We start from the raw sequence: 21875 nt of genomic DNA, 5'->3' as shown, positions 1-21875 counted from the left end.
AACCTATCAGAACCTAAGCTTGTTATTAACTCTGTATTACATTTTTAAAGATTTACGAAGGGTGTCCACTGTCCACAGCGCCAATATTTAAATGATAGATTGAGGTCAAATTCGATAAAGTATAATAGTTATTCCAAACTTCAATGATGACAGTTGAATGTGGTGTCTTAACCTAGACCTATAGAACTGACCACAGCTGAGATTACGAATGTTACTAAATGACCATTATTGATGTTAGACAAAAGCCAGATGATAAAGACCGGAATCTTAAATTGTGCACGCCTGGTCGAACATCTTCACTCACTATATACACTCTGTTTTGCTTTAGCTTTCCAGTTCCGTTTGATAACGATGTTTTGCTAGGTAAATCATCAAGCTGTATCTCTGCTGCTCCACCAAATTTATTATGAGTTGCGATAGCCAATATTCTCGTTTGTGCATCAGCTAATGGTAAATTTCTATCGTCGTCTAAAACAGGCACACTCAGACTGAGATCTAATTCTGCACCAGGTTTTGTTGCAAGGAGACATTGTATTCTATCTGTACGAACACCCCAAGCTGTTAAATTTCTTAACTCGAACCCATACCCCTTTAAAACATTGACTTCGTTCAAAGTATTTTTGAAGACTTTTGTATAGTCTGGTGTGAGCAAGGTCCAGCAGCTGGGTTTAGGATTGAGTGGGTCTTTGAATGCTGGAATTTTCAATTGAAATGCATCTTGAAAATCAGCCTTGTGGTCGTCTAGAATATCAAACCTCTTCATGTTGTCTAAATCATTGGCTAAAACACTTTCAAATACTCCTTTGATGTACATCATTAGCAGCATCGCGACTTGAGCATGCCCTAAGAGATTGGGATGATATCCGTCGTCACTGAATAATTCTTGATTTACAAACGTTCTTTTTGTAATCAAATTACAAACCATCCTTCGCCAACTAAGAGACGGAATGTCGTAGTACCGTGACAAGATATCTACTTCAGTTTCTTCCGAGTCTGGACATTTTTCTCCCAGTTGAAAGTTTTGCTTATCTCCGCGAAAAAAGTTAACATAAATAAGAGCGGGATGTGAAGGCAGTTGCAAGATTATCCTTGTGAGCTGTTCCAACGGTTTGCTTGGATCAAAATTTCGTTCGTTAAATCTATTGTAATCATTTGCGGATAGTTCCCAAAGTACAATATCAGGATTATCTTCCAAGAAATTGTTTATACAGTAAGAAAAATATTCGGAGTCTGTTCCACCAATTGCTACATTGTTCACGTCCAATTTGGAGTTGGTAACCGGAGTGACCGTCCTCTTCCACCAGTGTGCAAGGGCTCTGTGATACACACCATCCACGTTTCCACGGTCTTTCCACAATCCTCCCCCAGCAGAAATTGAACCCCCCACCACAAGCAGTTTGACGTTTTCTCCTCTCACCGCTTTTCGTACTGCTTGTTGCACTGGCTTACTTGATCCAAGATTTACTATCCCGGCTTTAAGAAGACTTGGTGTAATTCCAAGTTCACCAAAGTTTCTCTGGTGGTAAATCCAGGTGTCAAATGGATCCTCAGCTAAAGAAGCTATCAGATGTTTCATAGTATTGATACGGAAATGCCTGGCTTCTTTTAAAACGTCGTCTTCGCTTTGTTGGTGTGATATAGAGGTGTTTGGAGGCTGAAGTGGTTGTTCTTCCATTTCGTTTTGCTGGCTAGCCTGAATTTTGTATTCATTCAGGGCGTCCATTTCTTCGTTATTTCGGGGCCCATTTTTTTCATCTTGCTGTTGACTTTGTTGTTTGTCTTGCTGATCTTCTTGTTGTTGTTGGCGTTGTTTGACTTGTCTCTGTTGATTTTGATCCAGAGTTTCTTGTTCATTTTCTTGTTGTTCCTCTTCTTGTTGTTGTTCCTCTTCCTCTTGTTCTTCATTTCGTACGTTTTTTGATTTTCTAGCTGTTGTTGTTGTTGCCATGATTTCTCTTCCTTGTGGGATTCATGCTTTGCTATTTGTTGTGGTGGCCTTTTATATTCAGCTTTATTTTCTCGTTGTTTTGATTGATGATACTCCAATGTCTTTTGATTTCGTTCTTTTATTTGTTTGTGTTTAGGTTTTTGTGCTTGTCCAACCCTGCTAGGTTTTGTTAGTTGGTGTTGTCCATAAATTGGATTATCTTCTTTTCTTTTCTGCTCCAATTCAGCCTTGGAATTCTGGTCACCTCTACTGTTTTGAAAGGAATTTGGCTGTTCTTTTATATGTAAAGATTGCTCTTTCTGTAATCGAACCTGCTTGCCGGTTTTACCTTCCGTACTCTTAGGATTGTTTTTCTCAACAAGGTTTGAGGATTTAGCTTTAGTACTGTTTGGTACAACCCAGCCACTTTCCATGTTTTTAAAATCACGCATCGAGGTAATCAATTTCGTGAGCGAGTTCGCATAAGGAATCTCTTTTTTACTTTCATTCATTCTTGAATTTTTTAATCCTTTTAATTGTTTTTCCAGCTTAATGAATTGCAGTAGTTGTTGGGTTGTATTGGCAATAGCTTTATCAACTGTTTCCTTTAATTGTTGCCCAGGATCATTTAATGCTGCACTCCCATTGGTGCGTTCTGTTCCAAGCATGTTTTTTAATGGTAACATTAGATTATTGGGTTTCTTTTCAGCCTCTGCTTCATTAAATGCACTGGATGTATGCTTCGTCGTCTTGTAGTCTTGTTTTTGAGAACCTGCCCTATGATTTTTAGGGTTTCTACTGTTGTAAACACGTTCGCTTGATTTCATTTTGATCGGTTTTGCATGATGATTATTTTTGATGTTATCAGTTACTTCATGTTCATGACCGTATCGTTGCTGCTCCTTGCCATCTGAATGTAAGCGTTTCCATTCTTTAGCAACTTCTAGCAACGCATCGACATCAGATTTCGACAAATTATTTAGGTTCCATGGTGGCTGAGAATTGACTCTTCTCTCTTTTGAAAATATATCTTTAGGAATATTTGAGGCTGACTGATCTTGATCAGAGGGATACTTTTGCCCGTTTTTGGAAGGATTTTGAACATTTACTTGCTGATGTGGGTTTCTTGCTAATTTATTACTGGGTGTCCATGTTGATTCGTCGCTACTGGACTCCATGTTGTCACCTTGTTTCGAGGGTTCTCGTCTTGGAATGTTAATGACAGGACCTCTTCCTTTAGTTCCTACAGAACTTTTAAGTTTCTTGACAAATTTTTGCAGCACCTGAATGTCTGTGTTAGTGATCATATCTGCAGACTGTGCATTCTTCGAAGTATCAGGGTTTGGATTTGCTAACTGTTTACCATGGTTCGTACTTTCATTTGATTCCAGGAGGAAGCTAAACCTTTTTTTCTCTGAGCTACCCCGTGCATTAGAATAAGTAGTTGGATTGTGTCTACCGTTGTTCGTCTCACCTAGAGCGTGATTTTTATCGTCAAATTTTGCCGCATTCGATTTAGAAAATTTGGCACTGTTTCGTAAAACCACAGTACTTTGTTGCTCGTTTGCACTTTTAACTGGAACTTGCTTTCCATTCCTTGTAGATGCAAATTCAATTTCAGCAATCAAAACTTGAGAGGTTGCGAGTAAGATTATGATTGTGATTTCAGTAGAAAATATCTGGCGCATATCTGTACCTGATCCTGTAATTAACATGTAATTATAAATATAAGTAAATCGTTTCGATGTTTAGGTCAGGTGGCTGGTTAACGGCAGATCATCTTGCCATTAAGAGAACGTGTATATAGGTCAGCAAGGGAAACAATGAATGACATTATATATGACGCTCGTTATATATGGTATAGAAATAAATCCATGAATGGGATGATGATAAAATCTGGGTAAAAAGAAACATGAATGAGATATATTATTTTATATACCTTGTGTTATTGATACTACGTTCCAGTGACCTCGTTTTTTAATCTTCTTGAATCTTTAAAAATAGAATAAGTAAAACTGTTCGAGTTTCATTTTTCGTTTTGAAAGCACTATCTTCTTCTTATCAGTTTATTTAATATTAAAAACTTTATTTATGAAATAAATCTCGATCATTTTTAATCCGACAAATCTTCCTAGTTGCGATGTATTTATAGCCTGTTGCCACCTGCATGTTACAGCAATCCAAGACAATTCAACGAATTCATGCACATCTTAAAAATGGAATAGCAACATGTTATTTGGAACACGAAGGAAACCATCTGCCATAGGAAGCTGAAGTAATAACCTAACTTAGGAAACCCAATTCCAAAAAGATATTGGCCTAGCTATTCTAGCTGGATGAAAACTCTAGACGGCGGAGTCGAATCATTATCTAACATAATCCAACATTATCTAACTTAAAGTGACTCTAGTTAATGTTATCCATCTCGTACCAGGTTGAACCAGGTTGGCTACGAGGACAAGGATGGACGGTCTGGACAGACAGTCCTTAGGCATCTTTAGGTATTCGTTTCTTGGTAGAGGCCAGACTAGATTGAGACTATATTGTTTGAAAACCCTGGGTACGAGGTTGATTTGCTGGCTGTTGGACCGTGTTGGCTGGATCGACGGGTCAGACATCAAAGACAGCGATAACTTTCTGACATCCAATCAGATTTCACCAGCGTGTACATGTATTCAACCGGTGCGGTTACTAAGCTGTTGTAATTTCAGCTTTGTTCTCTTTCCTACCTTGATTCCCATTTGGTTTATACTTTATTTTAGAATCCTTCAAAATCTCTTCCATCTGGCAATGGGGCAAATTTATTTGCAGTTTTTTATCCTCTTTATACTTTCTAGTTCGTGCACAATCTCATTGCAAGCGTCGATAAACGAAAAGCTTGTCAATAGGGAAGTAATACGCTCTATTGATATATCGAGTCAAATTGTTAAGAGCAATGTAGTTATAACTCTGGAAAATACTGGTGAATCATCAGAAAAGCAGTTTCACGTTCTAGTCGATGCAGTTCTCTCAAACTATCTGGCCTACATTAGTGCAACGGTAAGATGTTTTCGAATGTAATGCATGATTTTGATAGCTAAAACTTTGATACTTTTGAATGGAATGAACAATGTGTAGACCTTTGTTCTACAGTAAATTGAGTAAATTTTGCATTTTCAGGTTGAGGCTGACGATGCAAAGTCGAATAATTTAGACGTGGAAGAGGTGCGAACTGAAGAATTTGGGTAAGTTTTTAGAAAATATGGAAATTATCTCTTGAGAGAACATCTGAGGTCGTGCTTGAGGCTTCCATATGTATGTTTTGTGTCTTAAAAGAGATATACTGCTTGACCACAGCATTTAGCTAACAGCTGACTGTTTATAGTCTTGAAACTTGTGTATGTACTAGACTGCAAAGCTTGCATATTGCATGGAAAAGTTCCTTTTGCATTCTTTCTTTGCACATAAAATTTCAGTGAACTGGTAATCTAAACACAATATTAAATAAGTTCAGTTCTTCACAATAGTACAGTATAGTTGTCTACACATATTCAAACATTTTGAATTGGCCTCCATTTAAATCAGGGATGAATCCCGTATAGTGCAGGTCAGCTGCTGGCCACGGTGGAGTTGAAGCACTGCAGCTATTTGTTCACAAAATATAAAAATGAGATAAGATGTGATGTAGTATTTCCATACTTAATTCCCCAAAGCTTCCCCAGGCTATGCAACCACAAGTAAGTCCACATGTGACTCAGATCAGGGACATGTCCAATTGAATATTTTCTGCAGAATAAATGAAAATATGTCCAATTGAATATTTTCTGCAGAATAAATGAAAAAAAAGGGTTTAATCATTCACAATGGCTGCTTAGTTAAAGTCAATTAAAAAGGATGTACAGTACATTTTACAATTTTAATTTTACTCTGGTGAACAAATTAGCCTCTAACATCCATTTAACCCAAGACAAATTAGTCAATGCTGTTTATTGTATATCCATGTAATGATCTACCCTGGCCATAGGCAAAAGCTTGTCAGAAATGCTTTGGCATTGTTCAGACTAGCAATCCAGGTTTCTTCTATAGTGCCAACAGAGGATTTGAAGTTACCTTGCCTAGTCCACTTTCATCTGGTAAATCCATGAAAGTAATTGTTGATATGGTGTTCTCTCATGCCTTGAGAGCTTTTCCTGAGAAAATTGGTCAGGCAGAAAAACAAAATGTTGTTTTCGAAGGAAACCATTATTTCTTATCACCATACAATACTGTTAAACAAACCACAACAGTAAAACTAGCATCGTCGACTGTGGAATACTACAGCAAATTGAAGCCCGCTACTCTAGAAGAAGAAACATTAACCTATGGACCATATGAAAACATTGCACCTCTTCAGAAAAGCAACATGAAAATTCATTATGAAAATAATTCTCCATTTTTGACTGTAAGTCTATGTTTGGTTTGATATCAGGCTTTCACAGATGTTCCAAATAGGATTGATCTAACAGCTGGATGGCTTAATCCTAGGAAATTGAAATTTTATAAATAGAATTTTACTCCACTTAATGGGTTTTGCTGCCAGAAATCTCCTGTTTTGAAGAGGTTATTTATTATAGTCTAGGAGAAACGTACAAATGGCACAGTCAAGTTTGGGGTTGGTACATTAGTTACAGATTAGCTGACAGGTGTATTTGGTTCTGTTGTATATTGTTCAGGTTGTGAATATGGTCCGTACAATTGAAGTATCACACTGGGGCAACATTGCAGTCGAAGAAACTTTCCACATAAAACATACTGGTGCAGAATTGAAGGTAGGTTTTCACAGTACCAAGAAATACCAGAAATTTTGTATTCTGTATTGAAACAATGTTAACTGTGAGTAATTCTGGATACTATGAATTCCAACTATTTACCAAATCCATGGTCCCGTTTAATTGTCCTCCAAGTCCAAGTTGCAACAAAAATTATATGACGTAAATTATATAACAAAAATGGCTTTTCCTAAACTGCTGATTACTGATTTTTGACTAGAATTTTTTATGTGCTTTTAATTGAAGGGAACATTCTCAAGATATGATTATCAAAGAAGTCAAACATTTGCTGTGATAAAATCTTTCAAAAGTGTCTTACCTGCTTCTGCTGCTGATGTTTATTATCGTGATGAAATTGGTAACATCTCAACAAGCAATCTTCTGGCCATGGATGATTCAGTTGAATTAGAGATTCGACCTCGTTTCCCGTTATTTGGTGGTTGGCAAACACGCTACTATGTCGGTTATAATGTTCCAAGTTATGAATATCTTTTCAATAAAGGTTTGTTTTAAAAGCCTGAATAAAATCCTATCCTCAACCACTGCACCATCTCAAGATTAAAATTTTAAACTCCATTTACTAGGTAATAGCTACGAATTGAAGATGAGATTTGTTGACCATATTTTTGACGACTTTATTGTGGACCATTTTACATTACGAATTATTTTGCCAGAAGGATCCAAGTATGTACAGCTCTCAAACATTTAAAATCTTCTCCCATACTATGACAATTTTTGTGAATAAGTTAGTTGCTTCACCCAACGATTTTGAGTTTTTAACAGTAGCATGTGATACATGTTCCCAATGCTACCATATGGATTTTGGTTAGTTAAATCTGACTGTCCTTGATTTGGTTATATAGGGACTTAGACATGAAACTTCCTTTTGAAGCCACCCATGGGCAAAAAGAGCTTCATTTTACCTATCTTGACACATTCGGGAGACCTGTGGTTGTCTATCATAAGAACAATTTGGTTGAACAGCACATTCAAGAATTTGAGGTTTGTTTTTCAACGTGCACGCTGCACAGTATTTCCCTGAATTATTATACCGAGTAATCTCACATAACGTAACAAGAGTTCAGTTGCCACTAAAGCTACCTACTGTGCATAGTTTTCTGGTCAAAGTTTTCTGATAGGCAGCTTTTTCATTTAGCTCAAGTACGCATTCAACAAAATTTTGCTTCTCCAAGAACCTTTGTTGCTGGTTGGTGCTCTATACCTCATGTTTTTGGCAGTGATCGTTTACGTACGAATGGACTTTTCGATCACAAAGGTATGGAGACGTCGAATGACAAACATATCCACGGTTTATGTATAGCTAGCTGGTTATGTGTTTATTACAGTAGTTAAAGCACTATTGACTGTAGGTTAGTAAATTACACTTGGAAGCTTTGTTTTGCAGGAAAGTAGAAATTTCTAACTAATTCTGAACTGAAGCGAATTTTTTTTACACTTTAGGACGCAGCTCAGGAAGCACGTCTTCGTGCTGCTGGTCTGGTCGAAGAACTTCTTGGACTTTTGGATCAGCGCAGACGTTTGTACGACTCGTATAATGATGCTGTGAATAGATTCAAGGCAGGAAAAGATGCTGCTGCATTTTTGATTGCTCGAAAGAAGATTGATAGTGATTATCGCGGCGTTAATAGCAAGATTGCAGAACGACAAGCTGCGCTAGCCAAGGATCAGCCAGACAGCGCAGACAAGGTATACAATATTGCGTGTATAGTTTAGGTACTTGCACTTCTTTCTTTATCTCGATCGAAAAGATTGTAAGTTGCTATGTAACAGTGTATGTAAGTGAAGAACGACTTTATTGAAGGTGGGGTAGTACAGAATATATAACTCTACAGTGAAACATGCAATCTGATATAGCTGTGCAGGATAATATTGAACCACTGGCATATTGTACCCTCGTATACTGTTGGTCACTGAACTGAACTTTTTACTGATTACCGAATTAACCTTTCCCTGTTAATTCATGGCATCGCTGATACCTCTACACTACAACTCGACAAATTCTCGAAACTACACAGTTTCGTGAGAAGAAATATTTTACTGCGAAAAGCTCTCCAAATACATATGGACGATATGTACAACTCTCCTGCTTGTTGTTACTAGTGAATGATTATCGACTTTATCGTGTATTTTTTAGATCACTGAGCTGCAACGAAAGGAAAGTGAGCTGAAGCGCCTCATGGATGATGCCATTGTCTTGGCTCAAAAAGTTGTTGATGGAAAGATAAGCAAGCAAGCCTATGTTGAAAACGACGAGGCAAATGCGGCTAAACGGGAGAAACTTGGTCAAGAAATCGAAGCCATCCAAGAAAGCCTCTAAATCTGCAAGACCGTTGACTTAAGTAGTCACAAAATGATTGTATGCAGTTGGTTAATGTGAAATTTTTAAAGTATTTCCAGTAAAAGTCGATGAACTCAAGCATTTTTTTTGTTTTTGCTGCTCGAAATATTTTTCTTTGACTTCGATACTGTTTACCTGACTGCAAGCTATAACCCATCTTCGGAAGGATATCTCGTTAAATGTAGAGGTAGAAACTATCGTGATGACAGAAACTGACGCATACAAAACCGGATAGAGTGCTCAATTCTTGCGCAGAGCGGTGTAACACGTGATGAGAAACACGAGTCACTTCATCGAATTTTATTTTTTTAGTAATATGTATATATATTAATATGCATAATATAAGTAATATATATTACTTACTAGGGATTGGCTGCTGCCCTGCTCTATTTTTTTGGATGTTTACGACCTAATTTATTCTTAGTTGCGATGCATTGAACTGCTGCGATGTAGGAATTTAAGCGAGCTACACCTATTTTGGACCCATGTCCAAGCATAGGTAGCCCAACACTCGTGTTCCGCGCGCGTACAGCATAATATGCTAATCACTGAGTGCGTGTACGCGCGCGAAACACGAGTGTTGGGCTACTATGGTCCAAGCACTTGGAAAATGGAAATCGAGGTATTTTCCGGGTATTTTGTATTATACATGGCACAAAACGGAACAACAGGACATAGAGTACTTAATAGAAGTCTATTGTTTATCTATCATTATATTTTATTTCTTTTATATTATTATTTATTTTAAATTATTTATCTATTACTTACTCTGTGCAGGGGGGTACGAATTTAATACAGTAATAGGCTAATAGCCCATCACTGGCCCATGACCGCCCATCCCAATGGAAATGGCGACGAAGAAAGCTACAAGTCTTGAAGTAGGTGATTCACGTTTTGTTGCGCTTCCCAACGAGATATTATCTAAAATGATATTCGTACGTCTTTCATTGCCGGATTTGGCGCGTTGTATGAGGCTGTCTAAACGATTTAAAGCCATGTTAACAACTCAAGAATTCATGAAGAATTATTTAAAACAAAATTACAACTTCCTACCAGTTAAGCTTGATGCTGAAAAACTGAAGTCACCTAGATATATGAACTTTGATCTAATAACCAATTTTTGGTTTTGCTTTTGGGATGACTCGGGTGATGAGCCTGGAGCAAATGACCCATCTCGCTATGTATTTAGACCATTACCACAAATCTGGGAGAATGGCATCATGACACCAGTCAACTTCAACCCTTTTGCTGAAGATGTAAATTATGACTATCAAGCATTTAACAAAGCGTTGTATTTGTTACTAACACTTAGTAAGAAGTGTGAAGAGTTTGGAGCAAGCTGTGCACCATATTACAGTACTATGGATTCTTCTGTGGACGTTTGCTTATTTCCTTGGGCTGGTGATGAACTACCAAGGCCTGAAGAAGTTCTTGAAATATTCAATGTTCACAAGGAAATTATTGTAAAATCTGACATGAGTGAACTTGTTGGTATTGCAGATAGCTTACCAAACAACCCAAGATTTGAATCTGACAGCTCTGATGATAGCTATGATGAAAAAATTAACTCATTCGAAAACACATTTTCGAATATGCAAGCCAGTGAGGAAAATTTGAAGGAGTTTCACAAATGGCTCATGGACTTGTTTCAACCATCACTGATGTTTTGTTCCGGGGTTAATGCTATTCATCCACAGCTATATTTTCACCTCACTATCCTTTCACCAGGCTGGGTTGGTGGTGTATTCTCAATCGCTGGTCTTGTTTGATTATTTGCTTCTACAATGTAGTGCTTTGTTGTGTCCTGTATTAAATGCTTCTAATGTACTATTAAAGCAGGCATGCTTTTGATGAATCATATTTGCTTCCAAAAATGCAATGATTGAATAATTTTACAGTCTTTACAGTTCTAGCATTATATGTTACAAGTCTTTATTGAAAAAATTCAATTGCATGTGCTGATAGATGCATGTGATCGCCTTTCTCACTTTGGGGTACTTTTATAGTAAATGTAAATCTCTAAGACATCAGCCAAGAAAGTAGTCATAAAATTATAGTATGCACCAATTGTGAAATTTTTATTGTTATGGATGACAGATTTTTAAATTTTGGGAGGATGAAGGTTAGGGCATGGTGTATGTTTACAAACTCTGGTCTTGTTCTTTATGGTATTGGATAACATCATTTGGCCTGGTAGACTGCTCATCATAGCAATGGACCCTTTCAATAATTACATCACAACATTGTCCTTACAAATTTAGAACCACCTTAAATGAGATGGATTTCAAGTTTTACCCTTCACGTAGCTCGTGAGAGCAAAACTTGAAATTCATATTTAAGGTGGCCATTTTAACTTAAATCAGGTTGAGCCTTGATTGATTTTGGCCAGCGTGATTTGTTCGCACAACGTGGTGAAAACGCTGTTGAAAACTGAAGTTGGTTCAGAAGTTGTAGAACGTAAATTGTGTGAACGTAAAAATAAGAAAAATATTTCTCTCATTCGTATATTTGTCGATGATTTGTTGAGTATTTTGTTGGTTGAAGTTTTGAATATGATTTAAGTGGATGAATGATTGTTTTGAACACTGGTTGAACATCGTTATTAATTAACGTCTGGTTGAAAATATGCCTGAAGAAACGTTTTTATGCGATGGAGTCGCTTCAGGCACCAAGTCTTGCGCGGAACACAAGTACAATAATGTTCCGGGTAAGTTTGCAAATTTTACAATTTATTTTTTGCAGTCTATCTTTCATAATGCTATCTTGCTATCTAGAGTCTTTCATAACGACTCTATCAATATCGATTTGAAACAAGGTAATTGTAGGCATAATTTGAGTGTTGTGGAAAGAAGCTCAGCTTTATTAAATACTTTAAATATGCCAATAGAAATTTATAAATAAATGATACTTCACCAAATGCAATGATGTTGGGAAGTGGGGGCATTTTAGTGCCTTAAATCTTTTGAGATTGCTGAGAGATCACTGTCCAGAATCGAAGACAAAGTGTGCTTCAATAGTCTTAGCCAGGGTTTTCACATTTTACAATTTAATGTGACAGAGGTAATTCATATGAAGCATTATTGTAAATTGCAGCACTTGTTCAGGACTGCACCTTGAAGGCTAACTATTTATCCTGAAGAATCAGAAAATTCCGGTTGGAAAAGTGAATGGTCCTATGAGAATTCCTTGTACCATTTGCTTTTCTGATCAGAATTTCCAATTCCCTAAGGTAAATGGTAATTCTTTAGTCCAGAGCAGTCAATCAGATTTATTGCAGTTGGGATTTCCTAACAACAATAAATAAAATTAAACAAAATAAAAATCATATCATTATAGGCAAAAAGACTGATGCTGTGAAAACATATCTGCTAGAGCATCTCCGTTTTGACTTCTATAAAAAGGTACATACAATCTCAAATTGTTTTTACTATCTTTAGGTCAAACATGTGTGGGTGGCCTAAGCGATGACAAAGCAAGCTTATTTTTAAAATTTAAAAAGTAAATGAAAAAAACAACAAAAATAGCAGATAACAAAAGGAACCACAGAGGCCATTCCTTTGATATCAGTCGTCATGCTGACTTTTTACATACTTTTTTTACAAGACTTGGCAAAGAAAATTGTACAATAAAATTCCCTAGTTGTTATTTGTTTTTGCCATTCGATGTAGCACTGCTTTATTCCATTGCACTATTCCATTTCTGCAATTGCTAAATTTTGCATGCAGAGAAGAAATTCACTTTGTCCTTTCTTACAAAAACAAGACTTATTGTAATTTTTTTAATGCTACTGATCTTTCCATAACTTTTTATACCATTAGGCTCGAGATCTGTTGATTGTTTCAGTGTATGTGAAAGAAATTGATAAAAGCTCATTACAAGTAATCTTTGGAGCTAAGATTTTACACTTGAAATTTCAAACAAGGTATTTATTGTTGTCATGATTTTATCCAGCCTGGAAACCTTTTCAAAATAATTTATGTCAAATGGATAGAGGACTGAGATTGCTTGTGGGACATGCTAAAATCATATGACATGTTTTGCTGAAAGAGGCATACATGTAATATCAGAGGGTGCTTTAGAAAATAGTGACTGCAATGAAGGAGAAAATGTTGATTGTTGGCAACTATGTTGTTTTTTTGATATTATAAGCTATATTGCACCCAACTGATGACAATGCTTCTGTAGACTCCAGTCTTCCCTGATTATAATGTTCTCTGTTAATATCTATGTTAGCCTGTGTAGCAGCAGATTCTAAAGCCTAGACATGGTGCATTTTACTTGCAAACTATATATATTCCAACCATCACCTTTTTAATCTCCATCAAAGTTATCAAATTTTTTTAAGATCCAAAGACTTTCTGAAATTGTATAACCAAGTGTCTGAAGAGACTGTTTTTGAGTGGAATGTTAATTTAAGGTGAGCTATTTTAAACATGATTTCAAAATGTTTTAAACATGATGAAAGTGTATAAATAAACATAGTAACTCCATATAATACCATCTTTAAAATCTTACTTTTTGCCCTGTTTGACTCTTTTTTATCACATAGTTTATGCAGTAATCAATATTTTTAGCTTATTTTCTGTTTGTTTCCCTAAAGACATGATATTGATGAAGAAAACTGCAAGTATGTGCTATCTCCTTTCAAATTGACGATAACTTTAAAAAGAGCTTGTGTAAGGGATCCATGGAATTCTTTGGAAGAACTTCATTTCAGTGGTATGTATGTTCTATTGTTCAGCAGTGTTTTCATTTGTGGTAGTTTTCTGATCATTTGCAACTCACTGCAAGCCATGGTACTCATACTTAACAATTATACAATATGCTTGGGTTGTATGTATATAAGCTGATATAGCCAACCAGGCAAACATAATTTTTTCACACCGTAAGACAGCTCCTGACTGTGAAAGTGAAACGTCTTTCGAATTTTAATTACTAATATTAAACAGTACGGTTAAGTGATTCGACGAGGCGATGTCATCAGATGATTGCTTCCTTATACCAAAAATCCACCGTCTTCACCGTGTATGTAAGCTACAATACCGTATTTTTTTTCAGCTGTTGGTGATAACAAGTCTAGAAAAAGTGCAGAAAATCATACTACAGGAAACCTGCATGAAGCAAAAAGTGATAGCAGGACAACCAGTACGAAGATAAATGACGATGTCAAACTTTGCAATGGAAACGAGGATGGCTTATGTAACACAAACCAAATTGCGAGTGCAGAAAACAATGTTGTTCTTGATGAAACGGGTGTTCCTGATAGTTTAGCTGAAGATGCGAATGGTGTATTATCTAACAGAGGTTACGGGAATATTAGAACAAACAAAACTGGTGATACTAATAGGAACAAAGATGATGAAGTTGACGAGAAGAGTATTGGATTAGATTGTAATTACAGTAAAGCTGGTCTACACGATAGTACGAAGAAAAACGAAAGTATAGTTGATAAGGAAAATAAGTGTGACAGCACAAGCAAACATACAAATATGAAATGCACAAACTCTATTTCCAAACAGAATGGACTTGAGAATGAAAATTTATCTAATTCGACCAGCACTGGTGACGACAATAATGAGACAACAGACAATCCCAGTCATTCAAACGATGATAGTTTGCCCATGAAGGTGACGAGTACGAACAGAGTCCAAACTAAATCGCCCGAAAGTGTCGACGAGAATCAGGATTTGAAATTGAGTTACGATGCCTGTAAACAGGAATGTCGGCCTGGTTCAGTTGGCTTGTTAAACACTGAAAATCTTTGTTATATTAATTCTATTGTCCAATGTCTTTCTTCTGTCAGAGAACTACGAACCTATTTGTTATGTGAGTATTTAGTTTATTTAAGCATTCAATCTTTTATATTATGAATCTACGAGAAATATTAGTCAAATTTCGTTTCCTGTAGGTTATTACTACCAAACATACACCACTTCAGCCATGTTTCCTAAATCCTATTTGTCTAACTTTCTATATGTATGGTTATTTGCTCATAACAGACTGCTCCCTTTTTTTAGCTAAGAAATACTCTGGCCATATTAATTTGAATAACAAGAATGGTTACCAGGGCGAGCTTATAATCACCTTCCAACGGTTAATACAACAACTCTGGTCAGGAAAGACACGCTGTATTTCCGCTTCAAAATTAAAGGTAAGTAATGTGTGAAGAAAATTAAATCTCCTTAAATATACTGTAGTCTTTCTTAGAGTTTTAATTTCGTACAGCTCAAACGCAAACCATGGAAGTAATGCTTGTATATTAAAACACAAACCGCTTCAAGACTTCAACTTTTCATTTAAGCATATTATCAGCAAGAAGAACAAGCAGTTCAAACATTATGACCAGGGTGATGCGCAGGAATTTCTAACCTTTCTACTTGACGGTCTTCATGAGGTGAGTTGTCATCACTGGTTGTCATATTTTCGACTAGGGTTGGTATCAAACGTTAATTTTGTTCTTTTGGTTCGTTTCACCGATATTAAACATTTACACTCCCGTAAATTCTGTAGGAACTACGGAAGGAGAAAAAGAAACCAGGAGATGAGATGAAGGCTGATGATTCAAAGGATATTAGATATAACAGTCGTGTACATTGGGAGAACTATGTAAATGGCAATCAATCTATCGTTAGTGATCTGTTCCAAGGACAAAGTGTTTCTGAAATCTACTGTGATGAATGTGCGAAGGTAACCACCATATAATATATTCATCCCATTTCCTTACTTGTCATACTGTATGCTATCTCACACTTTCGAACAACGATGATTGTAACACGACATCAAATTTGTACCCTGCAATTCATAAAATTTTCGAAATATTTTTCTCAACTGTTCTACATCTCTTTCAATGCAAAGCCTTCAACATCATTTGATCATTGGATGCAACTTAATCTTCCAATTCCTGAGGATCCGAAGTATTTGTCCATCCACGTATTTTTCTTTGATCCGGAGAAAATACCACTAAAAGTATGCTGTTAATATTTATATGTTTGTTTGTTTCCCTTGTTTTTGTTTTTTAGTGATATCTATCTGTTTTCATTGCTCTACTGTACTTGTAGTTGGATTGTCCAAAACATATTGCAAAGCATCAATTTCTTCTAGACTAAACTAAAGGTTTTCCAAGCTACACGTTGTTCAGATTTACTAGCACAACTCAGTGACATTGTTGGCGTTCCCGCTCACTGTGTAAGTTTTCAGATAAGCATTTTTTAATGGCTAAAAAATCTCTTGCGAACAAATTGGCCCTAGCTAAATATTTGACAGTATTTTTTTTACTATTTGTAGCTTCTTTTGCTGTGTTCACAAGACGGTAAAATATCTCGTGTTTTTGATCCAGAAGAAAAAGTAACATTTCCCTCAAATAATGAAGTGATTATTGCGTGAGTAAATTAATCAGTACCAGTCCTGGTAATCGACTCCTTAACACTGAATTCCATTCTCCCATCAATTTTGCAGCTGCGAAATACTGGATTCAAACCAAGACTTTCCTTCAAGCGATACCGGTAAGAAAGAAGAATATATCGAGTCCTGTCAAAGTTATGCGGTGGACGATAACGACAAACGATGCAACAATCGTGTCCTTCATATCCCAGTTATTCAGGTGATTTATAGAAAGTGTTATACGAAGATTACGAATCTGTAGCAAATAGATAAATGGACAATAATAATAAACCTATATGCATGTACATTAACCTTAATTGCACCCATGATAAATTAAGACCACGATTTAAGATAGTACCTTTGTTAATTAGATGCATTCCCTCAATCCTCTAAAATTCCGCTTACTTATGTTTTCTTCAACACGTTAATTATACGCATGCGTCACCTCCGTGCAAGTGCATTGTCGTGGAAGATTTAAATCAGCACCTTGTCATATCATTACCAGCTAGAAGGTCCAGTTAGAAGAAACATATTTTCATGAATCTTTTGAATGTGAAGTAACTACTTTAATATTTTTCATTTCATTTCAGAGATTAACGCACAAGATAATAAAGGAATGTAGTCACTGTGGAGACGAGAAATCCTCTTTATCTTATTGTTCAAAATGCTGTAAAAGGGCGTACTGCGATAGGTAGGTTTTCTATTATTTGGACCCTATAATTTTAGGGGTAAGCTACTGTATATTCGTGCTTTTTCGTGAAAATACCAAGTTGATCGCATTAGATGACAGGACACCTTTGTACCAGTCGTGCCTTTTTTAAGAGATACTGTACACGTTAGTCCTATGTTATTGTTTTTTGTTATTCTTAGTTTGTTTACCTTTTAAAATTGAAGAAAGAAAAAAGCATGCAGGTCTTTACTGCGTCTCTGTAATGCATGTGTAATCCTGCGGTACACAGCTAGCTATATGGCCTGATACATTCCTTGAACTTTTTTTTTAAAGGGAGTGTCAAACAAACGACTGGAAAAGTCATCGTCCATACTGCAAATTTCGCCCATCAATAATTGGTGCACCATTTGTCATCAGTGTGAACGCATCCGAGGCAACATTGAAGCAGCTCAAGAAGATCGCATTAGATTACGCAAGGTGATTTACATTAATCGCTAATGCATAATGAAATTGATCTTTTTTAAATGGGGTTCTACTAACACCTTCGCATGTTAAGCCTAGTTTTGACTTTGGAAGCTCTGACCGTTACTATATTCGAGCTCATGTAAATTATTCTTTAGGTATTCCGTTGCAAAAGTGAAAGGTGATCTAGGTAAGTTAGTGTATTTATGACGTAATGCAAATAAAATATATTATATTTTAATGTAGAATTATTTAGCTTTCATTTCATGATATAGCTGTATATATAGAAAGAACTAAATTTGTGTTCAAAATTGCTGTGCGAAAACCACATTCTTGATTCCACTTCTGGAAATATGCACGTGTACAGATGAAATATGTTTCTGTATCCCGTAACTACCCAAAATTGAATTTGAACCGGATGAGTATTACGAATTTTTATTGGTTTATTGATAATTCCAAGAAGTGTCCTTAAGACACTTTTCAAATTACTCGAAACCGTAGGTTAGGGTCAAGAACGACCGATCATTTTCAAATAGACAATTTTTCATCGCCGGGTAGCAAAATCATCAATATGTTTTATAAACATGCACGACTTTTGTCTCAAGAGTAAGAGGCGTAATTCGTGTTTTTGTTTTAGCATCAAGTAAATTTGAGATGACATTACTAGAAAACGTAGCCGATATCCACAGCAAAGGAAAGAAGTTGAATGATAAAGGTATTTATAGCATTTGTATAATAGTCATGATAATGTCTAAAATGTCTTCAGTCGTGACGGTTTTCTACTAGGAAATCGGAATTTTACGACCGAACGAAATTTTTCGTCTGGTTCTTTTCAATTGTGAGAATTCGACCGTAGCGGATTCCCTTCACGAAAATCGAGCGAAAAATTTCGTTCGATCGAAAAATTCCGCCTAGTGGGAAACCACCTTAACTCTCTTTATAAAGTGTTTTAAGCCACGTGTTATCGTCTTCGAATACGGATGCTAAGGCCGGATTGATTGAACGCACATTTGACATTTCAAGTATATAAACTGTCAAAATCCCCTTCCACAATAACTTGTCACCACAAATGGCCACTGTTTTCATGTAACATACTCTGAATACCTGCACGTTTTATAGTGCAAACTATTTCGCGCTCAAAGCGACTATTTGTTTTGGAGGCCAAAGGAATAAAGCCGATTTGCGCAAAAACCATTTATCCCTATTTAATGATTATCCCACTAAAAATTGGAAATCTTCCTGTATTTAAAACACAATGTCGACATATAACAACAATTATTATAAAACTTATTGTTTCAGAAGATAAACCGGTTGTTGATGAGAATGTGTGTCTTGCACTGGATTGGGTTACAAAAACATCAGATACCAAAGTTATATCTAAAGACATTGTAAGATACATTTTGTTCTTGAAGAACATTATGAAGAACTATATATGTATAGCTACGGAGTTTTCGCTCCTTGAAAACAATTGCCCCTCGCTGTTCGTAGCTAGGCTCTGGAGTAGCAGGGGTAGCAGTTCCTCTTGCCTTTCACCAGCAGGGCAAGAGAGGCAGAGATTACCTTTAAATCAATTTAAATGATGGCATTGCTACACGTTGATAACACGTAGAAATGCCGGGGTTTCAGGAATAGCGCAATCGACTAAAATCATTTAACAAAGAGAATCGCGTTGAGACAAAGATCATTTGGCAAGTGCCGGCCCTTTCACTTGAATCGTCTCCCCTTGCCTTAATTCTTACCTTTGAGCAGAAAGCATGCTGTTATTGGAGTTTCAATTTCCCGTCGTAATTCGTGGTTGCTTATTTTTACAGGTTTGTAATATCCATAGTAGTGTAAGCGAGAATTCTTCAAGTCAAGGTATGTACTACTTGGCTTATGTGTAAAATTGGGTATCATTTTCACCTATGTCAATGTCACTGTCGGCGGTGTTTATGAGGTGTCGTCCCCATGTGGTGTTGTCGGCGTTGCATGCTTTGAATTACTGTCGTTATGTCGGTAATGGTGTTGATTCTTAAATCGTGGCAGTGAATTTATGATTTTTCTTGTTGCCGGTTGTTTAGTTCTCTGCAGTAACTGCCTTCTACGTTCTATTCTGAAGGTGACAATTGCTCATTGGAGGAGTGTCTCAAACTGTATTGGAATCCTGAAAACATTAACAAGGAGTGTGGCTGGTAAGAATACCTGATTATGTCCCTAGACAGTATAATGTTGGAAACTTTACAAAGTATCTCTTCAAATGTGGTATAAATGGCTGTCAATTGTCTAATATAGACTACATGACATTATTGATCAATGTCCTAGCTTAAACGTATTTTCGTCGAGTAATTTATTAAATAATGCTCAGTGTAGAAAAGGCTTTCCCATAACGAAATAAATAGATAAAAACACTGGAACAGTGTTTTTGAACACTGCACTCTTACAGAAAATGCAGTTGAAAATGTTGGATAAATTGAAACGAACTTTGCATTTGGTGCAGGCGATGTGATCATTGCAAAGACGTTCGAACAGCTACTCGAAAGATGATGATCTGTAAACATCCTGAGAACCTAATCATTCACTTCAAAAGATTTGCATACTCTGGAAATGGACGCAAGATTCGTAAACATATTCAGTTTCCTCTCAGGTGTGTTTATACCCACACATATTCTTAGTGAACTTTATCGAAAGCGTGACGTTTCCGTCAAGATGTCTCATCAACGTAACGCCATGCATCCAATATATTTATGAAATGTATTGTTGTCCAAGCCGATACTAGGAAATAATATATCACGAAAAAATATATCATTAGGGTTCTTGTTCCTCGTACATATTTTTACCTGTGCTAAGAAAAACTCTAACCTTTTTTATATATATATATATAATTATGGCTAATTAGCTCGCCGTTGCCTAAATCTATGCCTTGTGTATACCTTTATATTGTCTTTTTATTATATACGTAAGTGCTTTATTTTCCAGAGGTTTGGATATGTCATCACTCGCACATCCTGGAATGCCAACTGATAGAGCCATTTATGATCTCCGGGCAGTTAGCAGTCATTATGGTTTTATGAATTTCGGCCACTATATTGCATTTTGTAAACCTTATTCAAAAGACGAACTCGATACTCTGGCTTTGACAGAAACTGACAGTGAGTGTACTGTTCTCATGCACTTTATCGAAGCTATATTGCATTGGATGGATAAGTACCTAGCATCCAATTGTTGTGGTATAGACGCTTGCATCTGATGAAAACAAATGCTTCGAAATTTCAAAATTCGAAGTTTTAAGGTCAAATATTTTTTATCCCAAAGGTTGGTTGAGGTACGATGATAGTAAAGTGAGTAGTGTCAAGGAAGATGTGACGGAAGAAACAAACGCATATATACTGTTTTACCACCGAAGAGAAAGAATTACAGGCTGCGACCCACAAATTTTAGAGGCCAGATTTACTACGCCGGAAGATATGTCCAAGACTGGTGTGTTTGGAGAAAGTTTTGAGACCTCAGAAGACGCAAGAAAATATGATAATACAGTTGAAGATGTGAAAAACATGACCATTTCATCTCCGCATCTTCTTCCCGACATCGGGACAGCGAACGAAGAGACATTACTCGAAGATCTTTTGGATTAATATGAGATGTTTACCCGTCAATAAAAATATACAGTATACAGCATTTAAGAAATAGAAAACATTTTCCGTGTTTGTATACAGTTATAGAAACACGCCTGGGAGTTTGCGAGAACGAGAAATAATCAGTGGGAAAACGAGCGAGTTTTTCCACGTTATTTCGAGTTCTCCCAAACTCCCACAAGTGTTTCTATAACTATATAGAAACACAGGAGTAAAGTTTTTTTAATATACAATCTGAGTTCATTGATTGCTGCATTGAAAATCCAAGCCTCGTTGCAGGCTGTCATTTTGAATAAACCATGATTTTCATGGGTTACAGCGAATAAACCAAGATTTTCTTGGGTTTTTGCGAATAAATTTTTATTCCCATGATCTGTCGCCAGGCAACAAGAAACCACGTGATGGATTTTGACCAATCGCGTGAGTTGATTAGGCCTATGCACGAAGGTTGTATATTAAATTATAATAGATTATAATATGTGCAAGTTGGCCGACTTGCATCATGTGCAAGTCGTACTTTGTACTGAGATGACTGCTGATGTATACGGTATACATGATTTTTAGTAAGCAAGTTTCCAGTTGTGAATAAATCTATTTTTATTATTTATCGTGATTATACATTTCGTCTGTATTCAGTCCTTCCTGATTGGTCATGCTGACTCAGGCGCATTAGCTATTC

The 21875-nt window shown here is 36.4% G+C and overlaps 4 protein-coding genes across 5 annotated transcripts; 3 read left to right on the top strand and 1 right to left on the bottom strand.

Moving 5' to 3' along the window:
• Positions 1–2031, bottom strand: LOC114526157. Its single transcript, XM_028547679.1, has one exon. The coding sequence runs from the start codon at positions 1946–1948 to the stop codon at positions 215–217; it is 1734 nt and encodes a 577-aa protein (XP_028403480.1). The 5' UTR covers positions 1949–2031; the 3' UTR covers positions 1–214.
• Positions 2032–4631: 2600 nt separating this feature from the next.
• LOC114526147 (dolichyl-diphosphooligosaccharide--protein glycosyltransferase subunit 1-like) lies at positions 4632–9151 on the top strand. Its single transcript, XM_028547668.1, has 10 exons — positions 4632–4966; positions 5087–5151; positions 5993–6347; positions 6619–6714; positions 6961–7216; positions 7299–7398; positions 7578–7716; positions 7871–7990; positions 8176–8421; positions 8870–9151. The coding sequence occupies exons 1-10, from the start codon at positions 4718–4720 to the stop codon at positions 9050–9052; spliced, it is 1809 nt and encodes a 602-aa protein (XP_028403469.1). The 5' UTR covers positions 4632–4717; the 3' UTR covers positions 9053–9151.
• Positions 9152–9896: 745 nt separating this feature from the next.
• LOC114527165 lies at positions 9897–11140 on the top strand. Its single transcript, XM_028548802.1, has 2 exons — positions 9897–9951; positions 10263–11140. Exon 2 carries the CDS (start codon positions 10294–10296, stop codon positions 10840–10842), a length of 549 nt encoding a protein of 182 aa, XP_028404603.1. The 5' UTR covers positions 9897–9951; positions 10263–10293; the 3' UTR covers positions 10843–11140.
• Positions 11141–11478: 338 nt separating this feature from the next.
• Positions 11479–21292, top strand: LOC114527149 (ubiquitin carboxyl-terminal hydrolase 19-like). Of its 2 annotated transcripts, XM_028548782.1 has the most exons (23): positions 11495–11780; positions 12410–12474; positions 12892–12995; positions 13419–13490; positions 13674–13792; positions 14132–14899; positions 15091–15224; positions 15375–15467; positions 15584–15760; positions 15929–16039; positions 16175–16258; positions 16358–16452; positions 16529–16673; positions 17044–17144; positions 17457–17600; positions 17744–17775; positions 18223–18300; positions 18885–18973; positions 19397–19442; positions 19684–19756; positions 20062–20208; positions 20541–20713; positions 20877–21292. In XM_028548782.1, the coding sequence occupies exons 1-23, from the start codon at positions 11699–11701 to the stop codon at positions 21194–21196; spliced, it is 3252 nt and encodes a 1083-aa protein (XP_028404583.1). In that variant the 5' UTR covers positions 11495–11698; the 3' UTR covers positions 21197–21292. The 2 variants fall into 2 exon arrangements, with proteins under 2 accessions (XP_028404591.1, XP_028404583.1); XM_028548790.1 differs by lacking the exons at positions 20541–20713; positions 20877–21292 and having other exon boundaries at positions 11479–11780; positions 20008–20080.
• Positions 21293–21875: the final 583 nt, after the last annotated feature.

The sequence above is a fragment of the Dendronephthya gigantea genome, unplaced genomic scaffold, assembly GCF_004324835.1.
Source record: "Dendronephthya gigantea isolate DGI-Jeju-01 unplaced genomic scaffold, DenGig_1.0 000001F, whole genome shotgun sequence".
Lineage (NCBI taxonomy): Eukaryota > Metazoa > Cnidaria > Anthozoa > Malacalcyonacea > Nephtheidae > Dendronephthya > Dendronephthya gigantea.
The sequence above is the reverse complement of the archived record's forward strand: the minus strand, read 5'-3'. Positions and strand labels throughout refer to the sequence as shown.

Bases quoted from the DNA above. Each gene is read 5' to 3' on its own strand.
- LOC114526157 (XM_028547679.1), bottom strand. From the start codon at position 1,948: ATGGCAACAACAACAACAGCTAGAAAATCAAAAAACGTACGAAATGAA.
- LOC114526147 (XM_028547668.1), top strand. From the start codon at position 4,718: ATGGGGCAAATTTATTTGCAGTTTTTTATCCTCTTTATACTTTCTAGT. The intron at 5,152-5,992 runs GTAAGTTTTTAG...TTTCTTCTATAG, and splicing joins GTGCGAACTGAAGAATTTGG to TGCCAACAGAGGATTTGAAG. The intron at 7,991-8,175 runs GTATGGAGACGT...TTTACACTTTAG, and splicing joins TGGACTTTTCGATCACAAAG to GACGCAGCTCAGGAAGCACG.
- LOC114527165 (XM_028548802.1), top strand. From the start codon at position 10,294: ATGACACCAGTCAACTTCAACCCTTTTGCTGAAGATGTAAATTATGAC.
- LOC114527149 (XM_028548782.1), top strand. From the start codon at position 11,699: ATGCCTGAAGAAACGTTTTTATGCGATGGAGTCGCTTCAGGCACCAAG. The intron at 11,781-12,409 runs GTAAGTTTGCAA...ATATCATTATAG, and splicing joins CAAGTACAATAATGTTCCGG to GCAAAAAGACTGATGCTGTG. The intron at 20,209-20,540 runs GTGTGTTTATAC...TTTATTTTCCAG, and splicing joins CATATTCAGTTTCCTCTCAG to AGGTTTGGATATGTCATCAC.